The sequence below is a fragment of the Oncorhynchus kisutch genome, linkage group LG1 (assembly GCF_002021735.2).
Source record: "Oncorhynchus kisutch isolate 150728-3 linkage group LG1, Okis_V2, whole genome shotgun sequence".
Classification (NCBI taxonomy): domain Eukaryota; kingdom Metazoa; phylum Chordata; class Actinopteri; order Salmoniformes; family Salmonidae; genus Oncorhynchus; species Oncorhynchus kisutch.
In genome coordinates, this window is record NC_034174.2 from 21,337,409 (window position 1) to 21,361,385 (window position 23,977).

The 23,977-nt window shown below is 45.2% G+C and overlaps 1 protein-coding gene across 6 annotated transcripts in view; it reads right to left on the reverse strand.

Annotated features, from left to right (window-relative positions):
• LOC109897656 (protein NDRG3) overlaps nucleotides 1-23,977 on the reverse strand; it is a 53,119-nt gene that overhangs the window by 23,292 nt on the left and 5,850 nt on the right. For 4 of the 6 annotated variants that reach the window (XR_004204440.1, XM_020492172.2, XM_020492164.2 and 1 more), the window contains exons 2-3: nucleotides 16,966-17,049; nucleotides 14,080-14,112 (exon numbers count right to left, since the gene is read on the reverse strand). Coding sequence is in view for 5 of the 6 variants with exons in the window: in XM_020492172.2 (XP_020347761.1) it covers nucleotides 14,080-14,112; nucleotides 16,966-17,022 (90 nt within the window). In the remaining variant the exon portion in view is untranslated. Of the gene's footprint in view, nucleotides 1-10,740; nucleotides 10,849-14,079; nucleotides 14,113-16,965; nucleotides 17,050-23,977 lie in introns of all 6 variants that reach the window. The other 2 variants (XM_031798943.1, XM_031798888.1) reach the window with 1 other exon arrangement.

The following is a 23,977-nucleotide window of genomic DNA, read 5'->3' on the forward strand; positions in this document are numbered from 1 at the left end:
GCTCGAACTGTTTGGGCACAGAGCTGGATAGTATGACAGAACTCTACAGGCTATCTCTGCAGTAGATTGCAACTCTGCCCCCTTTGGCAGTTCTATCTTGTCGGAAAATGTTGTTGGGGATGGACATTTCAGGATTTTGGCCTTCCTAAACCAGGATTCAGACACGGCTAGGACATCAGGGTTGGCAGAGTGTGCTAAAGAAGTGAATAAAACAAATTTGGGGAGGAGGCTTCTGATGTTAACATGCATGAAACCAAGTCTTTTACGGTTACAGAAGCCAACAAATGAGAGCTCCTGGGGAATGGGAGTGGTGCTGGGGGCTGCAGGGCTTGGGTTAACCTCTACATCAACAGAGGAACAGAGGAGGAGTAGGATAAGGGTACGGCTAAAGGCTATAAGAACTGGTCGTCTAGTGCGTTCGGAACAGAGAGTAAAAGGAGCATATTTCTGGGTGTGGAAGAATAGATTCAAGTCATAATGTACAGACAAGGAAGGGTATGGTAGGGTGTGAGTACAATGGAGGTAAACCTAAGTATTGAGTGATGATAAGAGAGGTTTTGTCTCTAGAGGCACCAGTTAAGCCAGGTGAGGTCACCACATGTGTGGAGGGTGGGAGAAAAGGGCTATCTAAGGCATATTGGGCAGGGCTTTGGGCTCTACAGTGAAATAAGCCAATAATCACTAACCAAAACAGCAATAGACAAGGCATATTGACATTAGGGAGAGGCATGTGGAGCCGAGTGATCATAGGGTTCAGAGAGTAGCGATAGGTGAGTCAGGGAGCCGATTCAGTAGTCACAACTACGCTAGGCGAGCTGGAGACAAGGCGATTCAGACAGCTAGCTGGCCGGGGCTAGCAGATGGGCCTTCGGCGATGTCGCAATGGAAGAGCCTGTTGAAACCACCTCGGATGATTACGATGGCAGACCAGTCGTGATGGACTGGCGGGGCTCCGTGTTGGCAGTAAAGGGTCCAGGGAAATTAGCAAAAGAGGTATTGTAGCCCAATAATTAACTGGTGGACCTCTTCGACTAGCCGGGAGATGGGAGTAGCCACTCGGATTGCAGCTAGCCAGCTGCAATGATCCGGTGTAAATGTTCAGAGCTTGCGATAGGAATCCGGAGATGTGGTAGAGAAAAATCTGTCCGATATGCTCTGGGTTGATATCGCGCTGTGTAGACTGGCAGGTATTGACGGAGCTGAGGCTGGCTGGTGTCCGAGTTAGGGGTGAAGACCACTGGCAGTAGCTAACTGACTACTAGCTAGTAGCTAGTTAGCTGGCTAGCTGCTGATGGGGGTTCCGGTTCTAAAGTATAAAAATAGCAGATCCGTACCACATTGGGTGAGGCAGGTTGCAGGAGACTATATTCAGCCCGTAGATGGAAAGTGAGATTTAAATAAATAAATAAAAAACGAGGAAAACTATATTTACACGGGACAAGACAAAACACATATCCGACTGCGACGCCATCTTGGAATTTTGATTCTTCATAATAGCCACCCTTTGCACACGCTTGGCATTCTCTCAACCAGCTTCATGAGTTAGTCACCTGGAATGCATTTCAATTAACAGGTGTTGTTAAAAGTTCATTTGTGGAATTACTTTCCTTCTTAATGCATTTGAGCCAATCAGTTGTGTTGTGACAAGGTAGGGGTGGCATACAGAAGATAGCTCTATTTGGTAAAAGACCAAGTCCATATTATGGCAAGAACAGCTCAAATAAGCAAAGAGAAACCACAGTACATCATTACTTGAAGACATGGTCAGTCAATACGGAACATTTCAAGAACATTGAACGTTTCTTCAAGTGCAGTCACAAAAAACATCAAACGCTATGATGAAACTGGCTCTCATGAGGACCGCCACAGGAATGGAAGACTCAGAGTTACCTTTGCTGCAGAGGATAAGTTCATTACAGTTAGCAGCCTCAGAAATTGCAGCCCAAATAAATGCTTCAAAGAGTTCAAGTAACAGACACATCTCAACATCAACTGTTCAGAGACAGCATGAATCAGGCCTTCATGGTCGAATTGCTGCAATGAAACAACTACTAAAGGACACCAATCAGAAGAAGATACTTGATTGGGCCAAGAAACACGAGCAATGGACATTAGAACGGTGGAAATCTGTCCTTTGGTCTGAGGAGTCCAAATTTGAGATTTATAGTTCTAACTGCCTTGTGTTTGTGAGACGCAGAGTATGTAAACAGATGATCCCTGCATGTGTGGTTCTCACCATGAAGCATGGAGGAGGAGGTGTGATGTGTGGGAGTGCTTTGCTGGTTACACTGTCAGTTATTTATTCAGAATTCAAGGCACACTTAACCAGCATGGATACCACAGAATTCTGCAGCGATACGCCATCTCATCTGGTTTGCGCTTAGTGGGACTATCATTTGTTTTCAACAGGACAATAACCCAACACACATCCAGGCTGTGTAAGGACTATTTGACCAAGAAGGAGAGTGATGGAGTGCTGCATCGGATGACCTGGCCTCCACAATTACCCGACCTCAACCCAATTGAGATGGTTTGGGATGAGTTGGACCGCAGAGTGAAGGAAAAGCATCCAACAAGGGCTCAGCATATGTGGGAACTCCTTCAAGACTGTTGGAAAAGCTTTCCAGGTGACGCTGGTTGAGAGAATGCCAAGAGTGTGCCAAGTGGTCATCAAAGCAAAGGGTGGCTATTTTGAAGAATATAAAATATATTTTTATTTGTTTAACACTTTTTTGGTTACTACATGATTCCATGTGTTATTTCATAGTTTTGATAAAAACTATTCTACAATGTAGAAAATAGTAAAAATATAGAAAAACCCTTGAATGAGTAGGTGTCCAAACTATTGACTGGTACTGCCTCGCTTCTCGCTCTTAGGAAATTTTGTTTTTTTATGTATTATTTCTTACATTGTTAGCCCAGATTTTTTTGTGTGTTAAATACATACAGCCGGGAAGAATTATTGGATATCAGAGTGGTGGTAACTCACCAGCACTACTAGCATTACAACCCGGAATACGACTTTCCCGAAGCGGATCCTTTGTTTGCACCCCCAATGTCGATTGAACTGATTCCAGAAGCCGACCAAAAACAACGCCGGTGAAGGAGAGGTACTTGGAACAGCCTTCTAGTCTGACTTAGGAGGCGTGCACACCACCCACCGTTTCCGAGTTTATTACTCACAAATGTTCAGTCTCTGGATGATAAAGTTGACGAGCTCAGGGCGAGGGCTTCTTTCCAGCGAGACATTAGGGATTATAATATACTCTGTTTCACGGAAACATAGCTCTCTCGGGATATACTGTCTGAGTCGGCCCAGCCAATAGGGTTCTCTGTTCATTGCGCAGACAGGAATAAATATCTCTCCGGGAAGAAGAAGGGCGGTTATATGATTTCATGTTTCATGATTAACGACTCATGGTGTAATTGTGGTAACATACAGGAACTCAAGTCCTTTTGTTCAACCAACGGAGAATACCTCACAATCAAATGCCGACCGTATTATCTTCCAAGATAATTTTCTTTGGTTATAGTCAAGGCCGTGTATATCCCTCCTTATGCCAATACCACGACGGCCCTCAAATAACTTCACTGGATTTTATGCAAACTGGAAACCATGCAAACTGCATTTATTGTAGCTGTTGATTTTAACAAAGCAAATTTGAGGAAAAGGTGCCAAAGTTCTAGAACATATCGACTGTAGTACTCGCACTGCTAAAAAACTCGACCACTGTTCCTCCAACTTCTGAGATGCATACAAGGCCCTCCCCAGCCCTCCTTTCAGCAAATCTGACCACGATTCCATTTTGCTCCTCCCTTCCTATAGGCAGAAACTCAAACCGGAAGTACCCGTGCTAAGCACTATACAACGCTGGTCTGACCAATCGGAATCCATACTTCAAGATTGTTTTGATCATGCGGACTGGGATATGTTCCGGTTAGAGTCAGAGAATAACATCAACCTATATACTGACACAGTGACTGTGTTTATCAGGAAGTGAATAGGAGATTTTGAACCCACTGTGACTATTAAAACCTACCCTAATCAGAAACCGTGGAAAGGTAGCAGCATTCGTGCAAAACTTAAAGTGCGTACCACAGCATTTAACCATGGCAAGGTGACTGGGAATATGGCAGAATACAAACAGTGTAGTTATTTCCTCTGCAATCAAACAGGCAAAACGTCAGTATAGAGACAAAGTGGAGTCGTAATTAAACAGCTCAGACATGAGACGTATGTGGCAGGGTCTACAGACAATCACGTACTACAAAAGGAAAACCAGCCACATCGTGAACACCGACATCTTGCATCCAGATAAGCTAAACACATTCTTCGCCCGCTTTGAGGATAACACAGTGCCACCAACACGGCCTGCTACCAAGGACTGTGGGCTCTCCTTCTCCATGGCCAACGTGTGTAAGACATTTAAGCGTGTTAACCCTCGCAACGCTGCCGGCCCAGACAACATCCCTAGCCGCGTCCTCAGAGCATGAGCAGACCAGCTAATTCAATCTCTCCCTATCCCCGTCTGCTGTCTCCACATGCTTCAAGATGGCCACCACTGTTCCTGTACCCAAGAAAGCAAAGGTAACTGAACTAAATTACTATCGCCCCGTAGCACTTACTTCTGTCATCATGATGTGCTTTCAGAGGATCATATCACCTCTACCTTATCTGTCACCCTAGACCCACTTCAATTAGCTTACTACTTCAATAGCTCCACAGACGATGCAATCGCCATCACATTGCACACTGCCCTATCCCACCTGGATAAGAGGAATACCTATGTAAGAATGCTGTTCATTGACTATAGCTCAGCATTCAACACCATAGTACCCTCCATGCTCATCATCAAGCTTGAGGCCCTGGGTCTGAACCCCACCCTGTGCAACTGGGTCCAGGACTTCCTGACGGGCCGCCCCCAGGTGGTGAAGGTAGGAAACAACACCTCCACTTCGCTGATCCTCAACACTTGGGCCCCACAAGGATGCATGCTCAGCCCCCTCCTGTACTCCCTGTTCACCCATGACTGCGTGGGCAAGCACACCTCCAACTCAATCATCAAGTTTGCAGACGACACAACAGTAGTAGGCTTGATTACCAACACTGACGAGACAGCCTACAGGGAGGAGGTGAGGGCTCTGGGAGTGTGAGGCCAGGAAAATAACCACTCGATGTCAACAAAACAAAGGAGATGATCGTGGACTTCAAGAAACAGCAGAGGGAGCATCCCTTTATCCACATTGATAGGACCGCAGTGGAGAAGGTGGAACGCTTCAAGTTCCTCGGCGTACACATCACTGACAAACTGAAATGGTCCATCCACACAGACAGTGTGGCGAAGAAGGCGCAACAGCACCTCTTCAACCTCAAGAGGCTGAAGAAATTTGGCTTGGCAAACCCTCACAACATTTTACAGATGCACAATTGAGAGCATCCTATCAGGCTGTATCACCGCTTGGTGGTGCGGTCTGCCCAACGCATCACTGTGAGCAAACTACCTGCCCTCCAGGACACCTACAGCACCTGATGTCACAGGAAGGCCAAAAAGGTCATCAAGGACAACAACCACCCAAGCCACTGCCTGTTCATCCCGCTATCATCCAGAAGGTGAGGTCAGTACAGGTGCATCAAAGCTGGGACAGAGAGACTGAAAAACAGCTTCCATCTCAAGGCCATCAGACTGTTAATTAAATAGCCATCACTAGCACATAGAGGCTGCTGCCTATATACATAGACTTGAAATCACTGGCCACTTTAATAAACGGAACACTAGCCACTTTAATAATCTTTACATTTCTTGCATTACTCATCTCATATGTATATACAGTTGTGGCCAAAAGGTTTGAGAATGACACAAATATTTCCAAAGTTTGCTGCTTCAGTTCTTTAAATATTTTGTCAGATGTTACTATGGAATACTGTAGTATATTTACAAGAATTTCATAAGTGTCAAAGGCTTTTATTGACAATTACAATGTCAATTACATTTTTTTTCTCTTTTTTTCCCCTACTGTGTTATTGACTTGTTTATTGTTTACTCCATGTGTAACTCTGTTGCTGCCTGTTCACACTGCTATGCTTTATCTTGGCCAGGTCGCAGTTGTAAATGAGAACTTGTTCTCAACTAGCCTACCTGGTTAAATAAAGGTGTTCTCAACTAGCCTACCTGGTTAAATAAAGGTGTTCTCAACTAGCCTACCTGGTTAAATAAAGGTGTTCTCAACTAGCCTACCTGGTTAAATAAAGGTGAAATCAAATAAATAAAAAACATGAAGTTGATGAAAAGAGTCAATATTTGCAGTTCTGACCCTTCTTTTTCAAGACCTCTGCAATCCACCCTGGCATGCTGTCAATTAACTTCTGGGCCACACCCTGACTGATGGCAGTCCATTCATGCATAATCAATGCATGGAGTCTGTCAGAATATGTGGGTTTTAATTTGTCCACTCGCCTATTGAGGATTGACCACAAGTTCTCAATGGGATTAAGATCTGGGTAGTTTCCTGGCCATGGACCAAAAATATTGATGTTTTGTTCCTTGAACCACTTAGTTATCACTTTTGCCCTATGGCAAGGCACTCCATCATGCTGGAAAAGGCATTGTTCGTCACAAAACTGTTCCTGGATGGTTGGGAGAAGTTGCTCTCGGAGGATGTGTTGGTACCATTCTTTATTCATGGCTGTGTTCTTAGGCAAAATTATGAGTGAGCCCACTCTCTTGGCTGCGAAGTAACCCCACACATGAATTGCCTCAGGATGCTTTACTGTTGGCATGACACAGGACTGATGGTAGCGCTCACCTTGTCTTCTCCGGACAAGCTTTTTCCGGATGCCCCAAACAATCGGAAAGGGGATTCATCAGCGAAAATGACTTTACCCCAGTCCTCAGCAGTCCAATCCCTGCAACTTTTGCAGAATATCAGCCTGTCCCTGATGTTTTTCCTGGAGAGAAATGGCTTCTTTGCTGCCCTTCTTGACACCAGGCCATCCTCCAAAAGTTTTAGCCTCACTGTGCGTGCAGATGCACTCACACCTGCCTGCTGCCATTTCTGAGCAAGCTCTGTTTGGGTGGTGCCCCGATCCCGCAGCTGAATCAACTTTAGGAGACGGTCCTGGCGCTTGCTGGACTTTCTCTCCTTGAAGTTCTTGATGATCTGATAAATGGTTGATTTAAGTGCAATCTTACTGGCAGCAATATCATTGTCTGTGAAGCCCTTTTTGTGCAAAGCAATGATGACGGCACGTGTTTCCTTGCAGGTAACCATGATTGACAGAGGAAGAACAATGATTCCAAGCACCACCCTCCTTTTGAAGCTTCCAGTCTGTTATTCGAACTCAATCAGCATGACAGAGTGATCTCCAGCCTTGTCCTCATCAACACTCACACCTGTGTTAATGAGAGAATCACTGACATGATGTCAGCTGGTTCTTTTGTAGCAGGGCTGAAATGCAGTGGAAATGTTTTTTTGGGATTCAGTTCATTTGCATGGCAAAGAGGGAATTCATCTGATCACTCTTCTTAACATTCTAGAGTATATGCAAATTGCCATCATACAAACTGAGGTAGCAGACTTTGTGAAAATCAATATTTGTGTCATTCTAAAAACTTTTGGCCACGACTGAAATGTATTCTATTACTATTCTACCATATCTTAGTCTATGCCGCTCTGACATTGCTCTTCCATATATTTATATATTCTTAATTACATTCCTTTAGTTAGATTTGTGTGTATTGGGTATATGTTGTGAAATTGTTAGATATTACTTAGATAGAAACACAAGCACTTTGCTACAACCGCAATAACATCTGCTAAACACGTGTATGTGACCAATAACATTTGATTGGATTTTTTGATTTGATTTGATTTACTGTATGTTCTCATCGCTATGCGAGTTTCCCACTAGCAATTACCAGTTGGAGGGGCGTTCAAGTGGATTTTTCCCAGTTGTATGCTCGTATTTACGAATTTACGAGATGTTATAAATGCAGCATAACAGATTGATCTTGCTAGCCAAATGGGCTGAGTTCACCCGTGGAGACCAATAGGACATACAAACTATAGAATGGATTCAGTGGGTGGAGCAGCATACTCAGTGTATGTTCTATTGGTCCTACAGTGTGAACTCCACCGACTGTCACGTGGAGCGGAACAGGTGAACCCAAGAGCAGATTCAGATGAGGAGACTGGGATGAGGTAACCAAGGTATTTCTTGAAACACGGGGGGGAAGATTGAGTGCAGGCCAGGGGAAGCTCGGGCGGATTGCTGGAAACCAGGTGTGGAGGCTGAGCCTGGAGTAATAAGGGTTGAGACAGGGTAAGCAGGTCCGGAGGGGAATCCAAGTTAGCGTAGAGTGGAGAACCCAGGATAGAGTAGTAGGACTGAAGAGAAGTCGGACTGGAAACTGGGACCAGAGTCAGAATGGACAGAACTGTAGCGGAGAGGAAACGGAAGGCAACGGAAATCAGGCACAACAGGAACAAACGGCTAGAAACATGAACAGACTGGGCAGAAATTACGATCTGGCAGTGTGGAAATGGCAGGACTGAGTATTTGTAGAGGTCTTGATTATGGAACAGGTTGCAGCTGGTGGGGATCTGCTCTGCCTTCAGCACACACAATTACACACACACACTGAGAGAGAGAGGAAGAGGGAGAGGGAGAGAGCACTGTGGGAGTGGCAGCAGATCAAGGAGACACCGGATGAGCACTAGAGGGCGTGGCAGGAGCAGATGTGACACCGACAGTGCCAGGCGAGCTGGGTGGAGCACTGCTATTCCAGCTGCTCTGTCTTCATTTGACTACGTTTTCTCTCATAGTCCAAGAGCATCTGGTCGTCGTGGTGGCAGAGGGCTACTCATTTCTCCTAACTGGAGATTTTCTCTTCTCTCCCTCTCTCACCTGTCCATCTGCTCATTTGAATTCCATGCTGTCACTGTCACTTGTCCACTCAAGATTTACATTGTTGCCATTTATCGCCCACCAGGTGCCCTTGGATAGTTCCTCAATGAGTTTGACACCTTGATAAGCTCATTTCCTGACGAGGGCTCACCGCTCTTCCTACTTGGCGACTTCAACCTCCCAATGTCTGCCTTCGATTAATTGCTTTTACAACTCTCTCTTTCCCCGCCTCTTTTCACCTTACCCTTTCCCAATCCCCTCCAACAAGGAAAAACACTTGATCTCATTTTTACTAGAGGCTGCTCACCTACTAATCACACTGCAACCCCCCTCCAGGTCTCTGATCAATACTTTGTTTCCTTTTCTGACTCCCTTTCCTCCTACCCTACCCAGATGGTCATGCACTGTCGCAATCTTCGCTCTCTCCCTCCCACTACTCTTTCCTCTTCTATCCTATCATCTCGCCCTTCCGCTAAATCCTTCTCCCTCCTGTCTCCAAATTCTGGGTCTTCGACCCTACTCTCCTCCCTTTCCACATCCTATGACTCGCACTGTCCCCTTTCCTCCAGGCCATCTCGGCCCTCCCCTCCTTCTCCGTGGCTGAGTGACTCATTGCAAACTTACAGAACAGGACTTCGGGCAGCTGAGCAAACATTTTTGGAAAACTATACTTCCATGGGGACCTATCATCCTTTCACTCCCTCCTCTCTACCTTCTCCTACTCTGTATTCACTACTTTCTATCACTCTAAATGTCATACCTTCTACCTCTAACCATAGGAAACTCTTTTCCACCTTCTCCTTCATCCTTAATCCCCCTCCCTCTCTGCAGATTACTTTGCCAACCACTTTGAAACGACATCCGCTCCTCATTCAATCAGCCTATTGAGTCCACTGGTCCCACTCAAACAGACGTACCCTACGCCTTGACCTCTTTTTCCCCTCTCTCTCCAGAAGAAATCCTGTGTCTAGTGAGGTCTGGCCGCCCAACAACCTGCCTGCTCGACTCTGGCAGCGCCGGAGTGAAGGGCGGCTCTGGCAGCGCCGGAGTGACGGGCGGCTCTGGCAGCGCCGGAGTGACGGGCGGCTCTGGCAGCGCCGGAGTGACGGGCGGCTCTGGCAGCTCGGGACAGACGGGAGAACCTGGAGGGAGGAGACGGAGAGACAGCCTGTTGTGTGGGGCTGCCACAGGACCCACGAGGCTGGGGAGACCTACAGGAGGCTTGGTGCTTGGAGGAGGCACCGGATGGACCGGGCTGTGGGGGAGCACTGGAGCTCTGGTGCGCAGCCTTGGCACCACTCCTCCAGGCTGGATGACCCCTTTAGCCCGGACTCTCCAGAGTGCAGGCACAGGTTGAACCGGGCTGTGGGTGAGCACTGGAGATATGGTGCATACCACTCGCACCTCTCCCTTAGGCTCAATGCATTCGCCCGGCACGGAGACACAGCACGCAGCGCCGGCGCAGGATACCCTGGGCCCGAAACGGCATACCGGCGACCAAACACGCTGAGCTGGCACAACACGCCCTGGCTGGATGCCCACTCTCGCATGGCACTTGCGGGGGGCTGGCCTATAGCGCACCGGGCTATGAGCGCGTACTGGCGAAACCGTGCGCTTGACCGCATAACACGGTGCCTGACCAGTACTGCGCTTCTTCCGGTAAGCACGGGGAGTTGGCTCAGGTCTATCGCCTGACTCCGCCAATCTCCCCGTGTGCCTCCCCCTCTCGTGCCTGTTGCTCTGCCTTACCTCATGTTGCCGCTGCTCAGCTCTCGCTGCCTCCAGATCTTCCTTGGGGCGGCGATATTCCCCAGCCTGTGTCCAGGGTCCCTTACCTTCCAGTATCTCCTCCCAAGTCCAGGAGTCCAGAACCCTCTGCTCCAGGTTACCACACTGCTTGGTCCTTTGGTGGTGGGTAGTTCTGTAACGGTTTTCCTCCTCTTCTGAGGAGGAGTAGGAAAGATCGGACCAATGCGCAGCGTTGTAAGTGTCCATATTTTAGTGAAATAAACCGAACACTGAATACAAAAAGAACAATAGAAATATATGAAAACCGAAACAGTTCTGTATGGTAAAACACACAGACACAGAAAACAACTACCCACAAATCATAGTTGGAAAACAGGCTGCCTAAGTATGGTTCTCAATCAGAGACAACGATCGACAGCTGCCTCTGATTGGGAACCATACCAGGCCAAACACAGAAATACAAAACCTAGAATACACAACATAGAATGCCCACCCCAACTCACGCCCTGACCAAACTAAAACAGAGACATAAAAAAGGAACTTAAGGTCAGGACGTGACAGACACATTTACAATGTACAAGCACCTGTTGACTGGTCTAATGATGATGCATGCATCTCTGGTAAAAATCCCCCCCACCTGGATTATCAATAATCTGTTCACAAGTGACTGCTATCTCCACACACACTGATAAATCACCACCATTTTATTTCAGGTATACATTTCTGATTAGAGTCTGTTTTGTTTTAATTCCAGTGTCACCTCAGAATGCAATCATAGAGACTGTTTCTATGTCTCTCTGCCAAAGGCAGGCCAGTGACAGTGCCATAGCCAAGCTGTCACCTCTCCATCCCTGTGAGTCATACAGACACTGTTGTCTCAGCACCAACCACCCCATCCAAGGAGACGGACGGACAGAGGAGAAAGTGGAGGACAGGGATAGCAGCTTAAAAAAAACACTGATGTACTTCTTCTCATTGCACTGTTTTCCCCACTTCTCCTTCAGAGCTACATTAACCAATATATTAACCACATTAGCCTTCTGCATTGTACAGGCACATCTTAGACAGAAAGGTCTAGCGCCTCTGCTCTGCACCATCAGTCAGGCTTAGAGCGCCCTCCCCTGGGCTAAACGAGATCAGCAGAACACAGAGGGCCAATGACTTGCAATCCAAGTTTGATTTCATATGAAGCCATTTGCTCCACCCACTGAAGAGGAAGAGAAAGGAGAGTGCATTCCTGGAGGAGGCTAAGATCAAGCCTAAGAGGTTGTCAGGTTTTTTAGCTTATAAAGTGAGTTCCAAAAGGATTGGGAATTTAATTTAACCTGATACAATGACTATGAGCATAAAGTGCAGACTGTCAGCTTTAATTTGAGGGTATTTTCATTCATATCAGGTGAACTGTTTGGAAACTTTTTGTACATAGTCCACCCATTTTAGCGGGACAAAAAGTATTGGGAAAAATTCACTTATGTGTATTAAAGTGGTTAAAAGTTTAGTATTTGGTCCCATATTCCTAGCACACAATGATTACGTTAAGCTTTGCTGTTTGTTTTGGTTGTGTTTCAGATTTTGTACCCAATAGAAATTAACGGTAAATAATGTGTTGCGTAATTTTGGAGTCACTTTTACTATTTATTAAAAATAGAATATGTTTCTATAAACTTCTACATTCATGTGGATGCTACCTTGATTACGGATAACCTCTCAACAGGGCAGGTTAGCATTTTTGGGGGGTAGGATATTTATGCGTCTGTAACTTTCTCACTATGTACAAAAAGTGATGTAATTTCTAAACGGTTCACTCGATATGGATGAAAATTAAAGTGGTCTGCACTTTAACCTCACAGCCATTGTATCATTTCAAATCCAAAGAGCTGGAGTACAGATCCAAAACAACAGCAAAAAATGTCATTGTCCCAATACTTTTGGAGCTCACTGTACATAGAACAATATATCTGAAATGGATCACACCATTGTCTCTGCTAGGAGGACTGAATTGTTATGTTGAACAGAACTAAGCACCCCGTTACTCCCCCCTAAGTGCCACTGCAGCTCCCAGAGCACGTCTCCTGATTCTGCACTCATTTAGCATCACATTTTGAATAGCCATGTCTAGCTCCATCATTTTGTTCAGAATTCCTGCCAAGAGTGTAAACATATAAGAATGTGTGATGGGAGGGAGGGTGACACACATCTACTATGCTATGTTTTTGTCTTACTTCTCTCTTTATGTAGTGTTGTGGTGTCTCACTTGTCGCGATGTGTTTTGTCCTAAATAAAATGTAAAAAAATGAATAAATTGTGGCTACCTCAGTGTGATGTAAGAGAAACATCCTCAGGTTGGGACTGCATCATCCAGGTGGAGAATGAAGACTGATACCCTATGCCACCCTATGCCACACCATCGGGCCCTGTCGTCCCTTCCCATCCACATCCACACACACCGTCTCTGGGTGATGATGTCACAGCAGTGCTGCAGTAGAATGACTAATGGGAGCTCTGTAATAATTATACAAATCCTGGTGGATTTACTGGCTAGATGCAAACTCTGCTGGTACAATGTCCCGATGGATGTGGTAAAAGGAATATGTCTGAAAGTGTGTGTTTGTGTGTCTGACAATGCCAATACACGTGTCTGAGTGTATGCATGAAGGGGGGGTGGGTGCGCAGACAGGCCCACAAGGAGGGAAAGAGCACCAGCCCTGCTCTACTGAGTATGTTTACCATCCTACCTGCAGTAGCTATATTTAGCCCAGGACGTGATGCAGAGAACAGGCATGACTGCATGGAGGCTGAGAAAGCCAGCATTAGTTAACTGTTTACAGTCCCTGGGAAAGGCAGCATCCACCTTACTGTTGAAGTGCAACCTTCATAAGCATGTACCTTGCACTGTGCAAAGACCACTGTCCACTGTCAGCAGATACAAAAATAATGAAGATCCATTTCTGACTGTAGCCTATGTATGTAGACTAATAATAACCCTTTATAGTTCTATCTGCATGTGGAAAAGTATGTAGGGGCGGCAGGTAGCCTAGTGGTTAGAGCATCGGGCGAGTAAGCGAAAGGTTGCTAGATCGAATCCCAGAGCTGACAAGGTAAAAATCTGTTGTTCTGCCCCTGAACAAGGCAGTTAACCTACTCTTCCTAGACCGTCATTGAAAATAAGAATTTGTTCTTAACTAAATAAAGGTAAAATAAAAAATAATGTAGACACCTTCAAATTAGTGGATTTGGTGATTTCAGCCACACCCATTGCTGAAATGTGTATAAAATCAAGCACACGGCCATGCAATCTGCACAAACAAACAGTGGCAGTAGAATGGCCTTACTGAAGAGCTCAAGTGTCTGGGCCCTTCATTTTCACATCACTGAAAATGATCAGTACAAATCAACACCCTTCATTTAGAACTGGAGACACTCACCTGGCAGTCAAAGTCCTGGAAGTTACGTGAATTCTGAGAGAAAAGAGAAAAGAATGGTATATGTTATTGAGGTGTTGGATGGTAGAAATTCTTTCACCTACAGTATTTTATACTGAACAAAACTATAAACCCAACTTTTAAAGTCTTGGTCCCATGTTTCATGAGGTGAAATAAAATATCCCAGAAACTTTCCATATGCACAAAACGTTTATTTCTCTCAAATGTTGTGCACAAATTTCTTTACAGCCCTGTTAGTGAGCATTTATCCTTTGCCAAGATAATCCATCCACTTGACCGGTATGACATATCAAGAAGCTGATTAAACAGCATAATCATTACACAGGTGCACCTTGTGCTGAGACAATAAAAGGCCATTCTAAAATGTGCAGTTTGGTCACGCAACACAATGTCACAGATTTGTCAAGTTGAGGGAGCTTGCATTTGGCATGCTGACTGCAGGAACTCTGTTGCCAGAGTATTGAATTTTCATTTCTCTACCATAAGTCACCTCAAAAATAATTTTTGAGAATTTGGCAATATGTCCAACCAGCCTCGCAACAGCAGACCACGTGTATGGTGTCATGTGAGCGAGCGGTTTGCTGATGTCAACGTTGTGAACAGAGTGCCCCATGGAGGCGGTGGGATTATGGTATGGGCAGGCATAAGCTACGGACAAAGAACATAATTGCATTTTAGCGATGGCAATTTAAATGCACAGAGATACCGTGACGAGATCCTGAGGCCCATTGTCGTGCCATTCATCCACAGCCATCACCTCATGTTTCAGCATGATAATTTACAGCCCCCTGTCACAAGGATCTGTACACAATTCCTAGAAGATGAAAATGTCCCAGTTCTTCTATGGCCTGCATACTCACCAGACATGTCACCCATTGAGCATGTTTGGGATGCTCTGTATTGACATGTACGACAGCGTGTTCCAGTTCCCGGCAATATCCAGCAACTTCGCACAGCCATTGAAGAGAAGGACAACATTCCACAGGCCACAATCAACAGCCATCAAATTTATGCGAAGGAGATGCTGACTGGTTTTATGATCCATGCACCAACAGATACATATCTGTATTCTCAGTCATGTGAAATCCATAGATCCATAGAAATCCATAGATTAGATCCTAAAGAATTTATATAAATTTACTGATTTCCTTATATGAACTGTAACACAGTAAAATCTTTGAAATTGTTGAATGTTGCGTTTATATTTTTGTTCAGGATAGAAAACACCACTGCTTAATTGACATACTCTCAATATGCTATCCTATTTATCACCTGTATGCCTCTCCTGTCAACTCATTACTGTCTGTCGGTCCTCACATCTATCCTGCAGGCTCCTGTCTGTTGGATTCATAATGAGATGGCCTGGCCACTAGGTGGAGTGAGAGGTCAGCCATAAACCCATTCATTCAGAGGAGCTCATGGCGCTGCCTTCCATCCACCTGTCTGTCCACAGCCAGCCCACTTCACCAGCACCACTCTCAGGTGATGAATGGCCTGTTCAGCCCATGATGTATGACACAATACCCTCTGCCTCAGCCTATACATCAACTCATGTCCTGTGATGCAGAGAAAGCCTAACAGTGGGTTTTGACCAGAGGCCGTGCCTCTTCTTGACAACGCTTCGCTCCAAGGCTACACTTTGATTGACATTTGCATAAAGTAGAGCAGAGCTTAACTTTTTCTACCACTCCACTAGCATGGTTCTTGCCGCTCACCTTCCCACAATATCCTGCACATTTATCCACGTGACTTTGTTGAAAATGAATGGGGGCTGAACTTCTCCTGCCAAATTTGTTTTTGGTGAAAACCTTCTGTAACTGCCTGTAATATCGCCCTGGAACTGTCTGGAACAGAATAGTTCCCTCTGAATATAAAATGGGTCAATTTACACAGATGGGCTGACTTCCTTCTACTTGCCCCAACCCAAGGCAGGCTGGGAGCTCATCCTCTCCTCGATGCTGGAGGTCCTTGAGGAACGGTGGGAAGAAAGCTTTGATCTGCTGGAGTAATTTCTCTCTCTCTCATCTGAATCTTTCAAGCAAAAGAAATATGCGTTTCTGCAAGGTTCCCCTTTGATATTCCCCTTTTTCCTCCCCTCCCTCTTGCTTTCAAGCTTCATCTGCCTACTCTCTCTCTCCATCTCTCTGCATCTCTCTCTTGAGCCTAACTCCATCCCTTGATTTTTCTTCTATTGACTCTTATTCCTCTATTTTCTCGAGTCTTTTCTCTTCCCTCACTACAGTGAAGCAGGGATTATAAATAATTCACTTTGATGAACAGAGTTCCGGAGTGGGGAGCAAAGCACTGTTCACGATTCTACAAAACATTAAGAACACCTGTTCTTTCCATGATATAGACTGACCAGGTGAATCCAGGTGAAAGCTATGATCCCTTATTGATGTCACTTGTTAAATCCACTTCCATCAGTGTAGATAAAGGGGAGGAGACAAGTTAAAGATGGATTTTTAAGCCTTGCAACAGTTGAGACATGGACTGTGTATGTGTTCCATTCAGCGGGTGAACGGGCAAGACAAGATATTTAAGTGCCTTTGAACAGTGTATGGTAGTAGGTGCCAGGCGTACCGGTTAGTGTCAAGAACTGCAACACTGCTGGATTTTTCACACTTCCCATGTGTATCAAGAATGGCCCACCACCCAAGGACATCCAGCCAACTTGACACAATTGTGGGAAGCATTGGAGTCAACATGGGCCAGCATCCCTGTAGAACGCTCTTGACACCTTATACAGTCCATGCCCCGACGAACGCAACTCAATATTAGGAAGGTATACCTAATGTTTGGTATACTCAGTGTATAGGCATGTGTATGTGTGACTCTCCCTCGCAGGTGGTCATCTCATACTCTCACCTTATTGGTCAGCAAGGGCTTGATCTCAGTCAGCTGCACATCCTGTAGCTCATCCATCTTCCTGTCTGGTCACTCTACTCAACACTGAGAGGAAGACAGAGAGAGAGAAGAAGAAAATAAATGATCCTATGTAAGCCACACATAACATACTTTCAGAAATGAGAGCTACACAATTATAGCACATACTATCATACAAAGACTATTATTTGCGTATTCACACACACACACACACAGAGAACATAACAGTGATCTGAGAGACCCCTGTTGCGTCAATAAGTTGTTCAGATTCATGTCAGCTTCACGCTATTAGTTAATATGGGAGTGGTTAGTAACAACACATCAGGCTGATTGATCTATTTGTATTGGATGAGAGAAGTAGGCAATGTGTCGTGCTGTGGCCCTGGCCCACCTGGCCCTGTCATTCCTCCCCTGAGACCCTCATACACAGACCTGAGGGGTATCGCCGTGACACGCATGTGATGAGGATGAAGCTGAAGGGTTGAAGGATTGAAGGGCATTCTCCCTCTCTGTTTGCTCTGTGAAAGGTCATCCCAGCCTTACATAGCGTACACCTAAGAACCAGGCAGCAGTAAGGCAGGGAGGCAGGCAGGGGGGCAGGCAGGCAGGGACACCACACAAATCCCTCCTCATTTGTTTTCCCTTTGAGGAAAATAATTACACAGAGAGAGACTACACCCAAGCGGCACACAATCACCCTGCTAGCGCCTCCCTTTTACCTCAGCCCCGCTTGCTCAAGGTGAGGACAGTGAACGGTGTTCTGTTACCTGGCTCTCTGAGAGAAGATCATGTGACTGAGGGGATAACAGGGGATAGAATCTAAAGAGACAGGCCTAGGTCAATGCTTCTAACATGTATAATAAAATAAAACTTCTCATATTCTAATTGTCTCTCACTTGCATTTATTAGTAAGTTAATACTCATATATTAACAAGCTCGACAATTCATTGAAAATCGCTCTAAAAACAGTACAAATACAGTGAAGGCTGGTCTACAATAGAAAAGGGCATGGCTATTGGACTGACAACAGCCAATGGGAGTTCCAGTACTATAATCACTTCCTGTGTCAGGGCCCACCTCTCTCTAACAACCTTGAGCTGAACATATAACCTTCAGAGTAGGCTGGTGATGTGCTTGAATAGCCTGGAACTCAACCAACCAGAACAGCTCCACTCCACAGATGACATCATCCCAGTTTGAGTCAGAAGGAACCATTAGGGTGCTCTCAGACCTGCTATGGTGACTCACCCGTGTGCATAGCCTCCATCTGATGAGTGAAATATAATATAGCCCTGTGGCAAGACATTACTACCTTCCTGGAACAGACTGGACATACCATCAAAACCATAACCTATGCCTGCACATCAATCGTCAGAAGTAGTTAGTATGATGAAAATATGCCCAGCAATGCTGCTGACAAATACGGGTCAAAGGAACAAAAAAATATTTAGACAAGGAGCGAGAAAAAAGAAAAACAAATATCCTGCATGCTTGAGCAGATTCAGCGTATTGGCTGTATCATTCCAACACTTCCTCGGGCTGACGCAGAAAGTGGGCCGGTAGCAAAGGCCAACTGCAATCGGGAAGGGTCAGGGTAGACTTATACCCAAATGACAGACAGACAGTTCCTAAAAGCTATCCTACAATATGAAGTTGTATTGTATTGTCCTGTATTGTATTGTATTGTATTGTACAGTACTGTACTGAATTTTATTTCATTCTACTATATTGTAGTGTATGATTGTACTGTACATTTCCTATGGCCCGACCCTGTTCCAACTATAATAACACCAGGTCTCCAACAGACTCACATTCCATTGTACGGTGTGTGCTGTGGTTGCCATAGAGACAAAGCCAGTGATGTTTATTCTAAGACAGGAGCGCCTTGGGACAAATGAGAGACAAAGAGACAAAAGGGAACATATAGAGGCTGTGATGGGAGAAACAGATTGGGGCAATGCAAAGCATTAATCAAAGCTTAATGATGAGTTGGTTATTTGAATTAGCTGTGTAGTGTTAGGGCAAAAAACGAAACGTGCACCAAGGGGGGAACCCAGGACCGAGTTTGGGAAACCCTGGCCCAGAGGCCAGATGGATAGACAGGGAATGTGTTTGCTTTGCTGTGGGGGAACATATTTGACTGGGAATCCATTAGAGATGGTCACATTTGGTTAAATACATCTGACATCAGACGATGCTCAGAACATGCTATGTGCGTGGATGAATATATAGTATGGGGGAAGGGGAAATTCTGGAAACAGCTGACACAGTACAATGAGGTGCATATGTGACCTAATTGTCTGGAAAGTCTGACTGGTGGTGCATTATGGATATTCTAAATACAGTATCTCTCTTAACTGTCTTGTTTATGAAGACCAATACACACACTTATAAACACACATGCACACGCACACACACAGTTCCCCTGGTCAATTTAGCGCTCAGCAGGTTGCTCCTGTAGTGCCTCTTACATCACGCTACACTGCACCACAGTGACTGAGTACCGAGCACTAGGAAAAACATCCTCGAAGATCATGTCCGAGGAAAACCACGAGTCACGAAAGTCACCACAGAATTAAACAGACAAAATAGTCCTATTTTAAAATGTCTGAATGTGTATTCTTCTGTTCCCAGTCTTCCATCCTGTGTGTGAAACTACACTGGTCTAATGGACAACCCACCAACAATGCCCTGCCCTCTGACCTGGGCTGGAGGTCATAGTATGAGAGGTGTTATTAGCTTTAGCGTAGTACTGAGACACACACACACAAGGGAGTCCTGTAGCCGCCTTGTCAGCAGCCGGTGCTGAATGATGGATTGAGAGGACACATTCACACTCCTCCCCCTGCCTCATCCTCCTGCCTTATCCCCCTGCCTCACCCCCATCTATCTCCATCTCACCTTGGAGAGCAGTGCATTCTGGGAGAGGCTCCTATTATGGATTACAGTTTCCTGAGAGTCGTGATGCTGACCCTGAGGTAGCCCTCCTTAAATGGCAAATGTTGCTATGGTGACCTTATTTCTACCTACCAAGACGTCGCCATGGAGACCCTAGGCTTAGGGTAACCTATAGACGTTGGCATGGTGACCCTGATTTGACCTACCAAATGTCACCATGGTGGCTTGAGTTAACCTACCTGTATGTTGCCATGGTGACACTGCTTTTACTTACGTCACCTATGACAGGCTGATGGATCTGCAGTGAGAGCAGGGCCCTGACAACAGCTGAAATAGAGGGACTGTCTGTGTTGTGTGGCTGTCCCTTTTATCTTTGGGTCAAATAACTTTGATGACACAGTCCCAATTAAAGAACAGAGGAACCTCTGTGTGGGGGGAGATGCTTTGGGGTAAGTAGTCAGGCATACAGAAAAACACAAGGAAAACAGGGCAAGACAAATTCCTTAGAAGCTCCCGCCTCCCTCCCAGCCAACCAGTGAGAACAGATCCCAGGCCTGCTTTCCTTTATGTGACTCAATGGTGCTGTTATGGCAACCATCTGAAAGGAACAACTAACTGGTCTGTGGAACATCTGAATAGAAACGTCTGCCCTGGCTGCTCCACATCACTGCCCCCACCCCCTCAGACACACTGTTTACAGCGCTTAGTCTGTGTATAATCCGCCCCAGAGTATAATTCTGTGACTGTGTCGGGCTCAGTTCCAGATTATTCCTAGCACTCTAACCCAGGCCATTCGTTTGGTAAAAGAATTAGAGGGAAAATCTCTCCATTTGACATTTTTCCCTTTCACTTCCTGTCAGGGGATTAACAACACAACTATAGTGTTAGTCTTACGTTCTGATCCAATCCCTCTGCTCTGTTATGATCCAATCCCTCTGCTCTGTTCTGATCCAATCCTTCTGCTCTGTTCTGATCCAATCTCTCTGCTCTGTCCTGATCCAATTCCTCCGCTCTGTTCCGTTCTGATCCAATCCCTCTGCTCTGTTCTGGCCGGAGGGGGAGAGACAAGTCGAACAGACAGAGCAACAGAACTGGGAGAAGATTCTCTCTCTCCCTCCCTCCCTACCATCACCCCGGGAGATTCCTGTGAAGCAGGAGCACCCAGGCCTGAGAGGCTGCAAGCTCCTAGTGCTCCAGCCTTAATTACTCTACTCCTTTCCCAGTCTGTTCTCCTGGGGCCCAACTCTCTCTTGTTACTGCACTGAGGCCTATTGATACAAGCAAACTAAATCTCTCCTTTGTCATAGTGCACACGCAACCTCCCAACACAGGGTCGGTTCAAAAACCATAGACTTCAACTGAAGAGCACTCACACACACACACACCTTTGCCAAAGTATTCAATCTAGAATCAACACACACATCATTCACACATTTAGAATTCACAATTCTTATTCACAAGCAGTGTGTGTAGTAGCATAACCATGTGTTCATTCAGGTGACCGCAGGGAATTATTGAGGTGACCATTTAAATGGACTTCCCTGGATCGTTGAAGGATTAGCAGCCAAATACATAATCCATTAATATAATTAACTCATAATCATATTGAAAAACACAACCACAATCTCACACACAGATTTAATTTCCTGGCCCTCCTATAAGCATTACTCAAAAGACTGGCAATAATTCCCTGGTTCTATACAGACAGTTGATGAATGTTAAGAGCCACCCCTCCACCTCTCTCTCTCTCCCTCTATCTGGTACTAGATTAGGGCTTTGATAGGGAGATCGTAAAGGGGCGGAGGGACATGACCTTGTGGAGTCTCCTCCTTCTTACTCAATATCAGTATCTGTCTCTTATCTCTCTGCCTCTTATTTCAAATCAAATCTAATCAAATTGTATTTGTCACATGCGCTGAATACAACAGGTGAAGACCCTACAGTGAAATGCTTACTTACAAGCCCTTAACCAACAATGCGGTTTTAAGAAAAATACAAAAAAAAATAAAGAAATAAAAGTCACAAATAATTAAAGAGCAGCAGTAAAATAACAATAGCGAAGCTATATACAGGTGGTACTTATTTTCCGGCATAATTTGCAAATAAATTCATAAAAAATCCTACAATGTGATTTCATATTGAAGTGTTTCATATTTGAAGTGTACCTATGATGAAAATTACAGGCCTCTCTCATCTTTTTAAGTGGGAGAACTTGCACAATTGGTGGCTGACTAAATACTTTTTTGCCCCACTGTATTTGTTGAAAAAAAAATAGGAAAATAAATGTACAACTGAAATGTGTCTCCTGCATTTAACCCAACCCTACTGAATCAGAGAGGTGCGGCAGGCTGCCTTGATCGACATCCACGTCATCGGTGCCCGGGGAACAGTGGGTTAACTGTTGGGGCGGTAGGTAGCCTAGTGATTAGAGCGTTGGACTAGTAACTGAAAGGTTGCAAGATCAAATCCCTGAGCTGACAAGGTAAAACTCTGTTGTTCTGCCCCTGAACAAGGCAGAACAAGGCAGTTAAACCCACTGTTCCTAGGATGTCATTGTAAATAATAATTTGTTCTTAACTGCCTAGTTAAATAAAGGTAAAATAAAACAACTGCCTTGCTCAGGGGCAGAATGACAGACTGATAGCTTGGGTTTCGATCCAGCAACCTTTCGATCCGGTAATCACTAGGCTACCTGCCGCCAAGAAGGTGGGGCTCATCCCACGGCCTTGTGGAAAGAAATGTGTGTTCTTTGCCAATTCTGTTTGTTACAGTCTCGCTTTTCATAGTACATCATCCAGTTTTGTGTCAGAGGAAACCCTGCTCCACAGTCACTGGTGTGTGTGTGTCTCTGTGTGTGTGTGAGAGAGAGGCTCAGATCATTATCAGAGCCCTTACTGGCACACAGCAGTCACTGATCTGAGAGGGGAAGCCCCTCTAAACTCAGGACTGTCACATCCACAGACAAACAAACACATAACCACACACATTCAAGTGCGCACGCACGCACGCACACACACACACACACACACAAAGGAATTGTGTCCTGCTCCAAGAAGTACATTGATTCCCAGAACGTATTATGACCCAAATCATCATTTGTCCAAAATTCGGAGAAAAACTGGATGCTAGATTTACTATAAATAAAGTAAAAAACCTGCAGTGTATTTTGTCTACAAAGTGGTGCCACTGACCACCAGCACTATTGTTTCACTAAAACTAACAAACGGGATAACTCAATTTAAACATTAAGTCCAACAGGGAAGCATATGTATAAACCATAAATAAGGCATCATCGTGACATGATGGTCTATGAGAGCTGATTATTTGAGTCAGTTTCCCATGTTTCCAGTGTGTAGCCTACATCCTCAGCCTCTCCGACTCAGCAAGCTCTATTTTGGGGTTCATGTATAAGTCATGTGGTGTTCTGAGCACTACACTGCATGCACTTTTTGGGTGATGTGATTTGACTGTTCGAAGCGCTTGTGTCTATTGCTCTCCCTCTCTTTGAGGACACAAAAAGCAATTATACAGCATGAAGATTGCACTGAACCACTGACTCAAAACTAGCGGTGAAAAATGCAATGCGTGTATGTTCACACCACATTATGTTATATCCACAGATTGAAAGAGAACACTGGTTAACTTCTACCTATTCAAAATAGTCTGTTTTCTACCAGCTAAAAAATGGTGAGGTGTCTCTAACATTCCAAAGTAAGATTAATTAGAGAATGGACACTCTGCCCTCCTATTCTAACAATAGCAACTTGTATGCATTATCGTTACGACCCAACACAGCCCTCACAAAAGGCATAGGAGCAACTCAAAAAAACATACTACTGAGCGGAATGACAATAGATGAATGACTCCCCAAAAAATCTACTGCAAGCTATAACATGGGTCTGGTCGCTACCAGCGCTACTCCTGCTAAAAATAGGCTGATGGTTCTCAGTGCTGCTAATAGAGTACCTGCCTGCCTCTGCCTGTTGGCTCCACTCCACTCAGCTCTGCTTGCTGGCTGCCCTGCCCGGGAGCTGGTGGGGACTGTCTGTAGGGGATTCCTAGCACTGCTTACTCGTGCAGATAGGAGTGGAGAGGT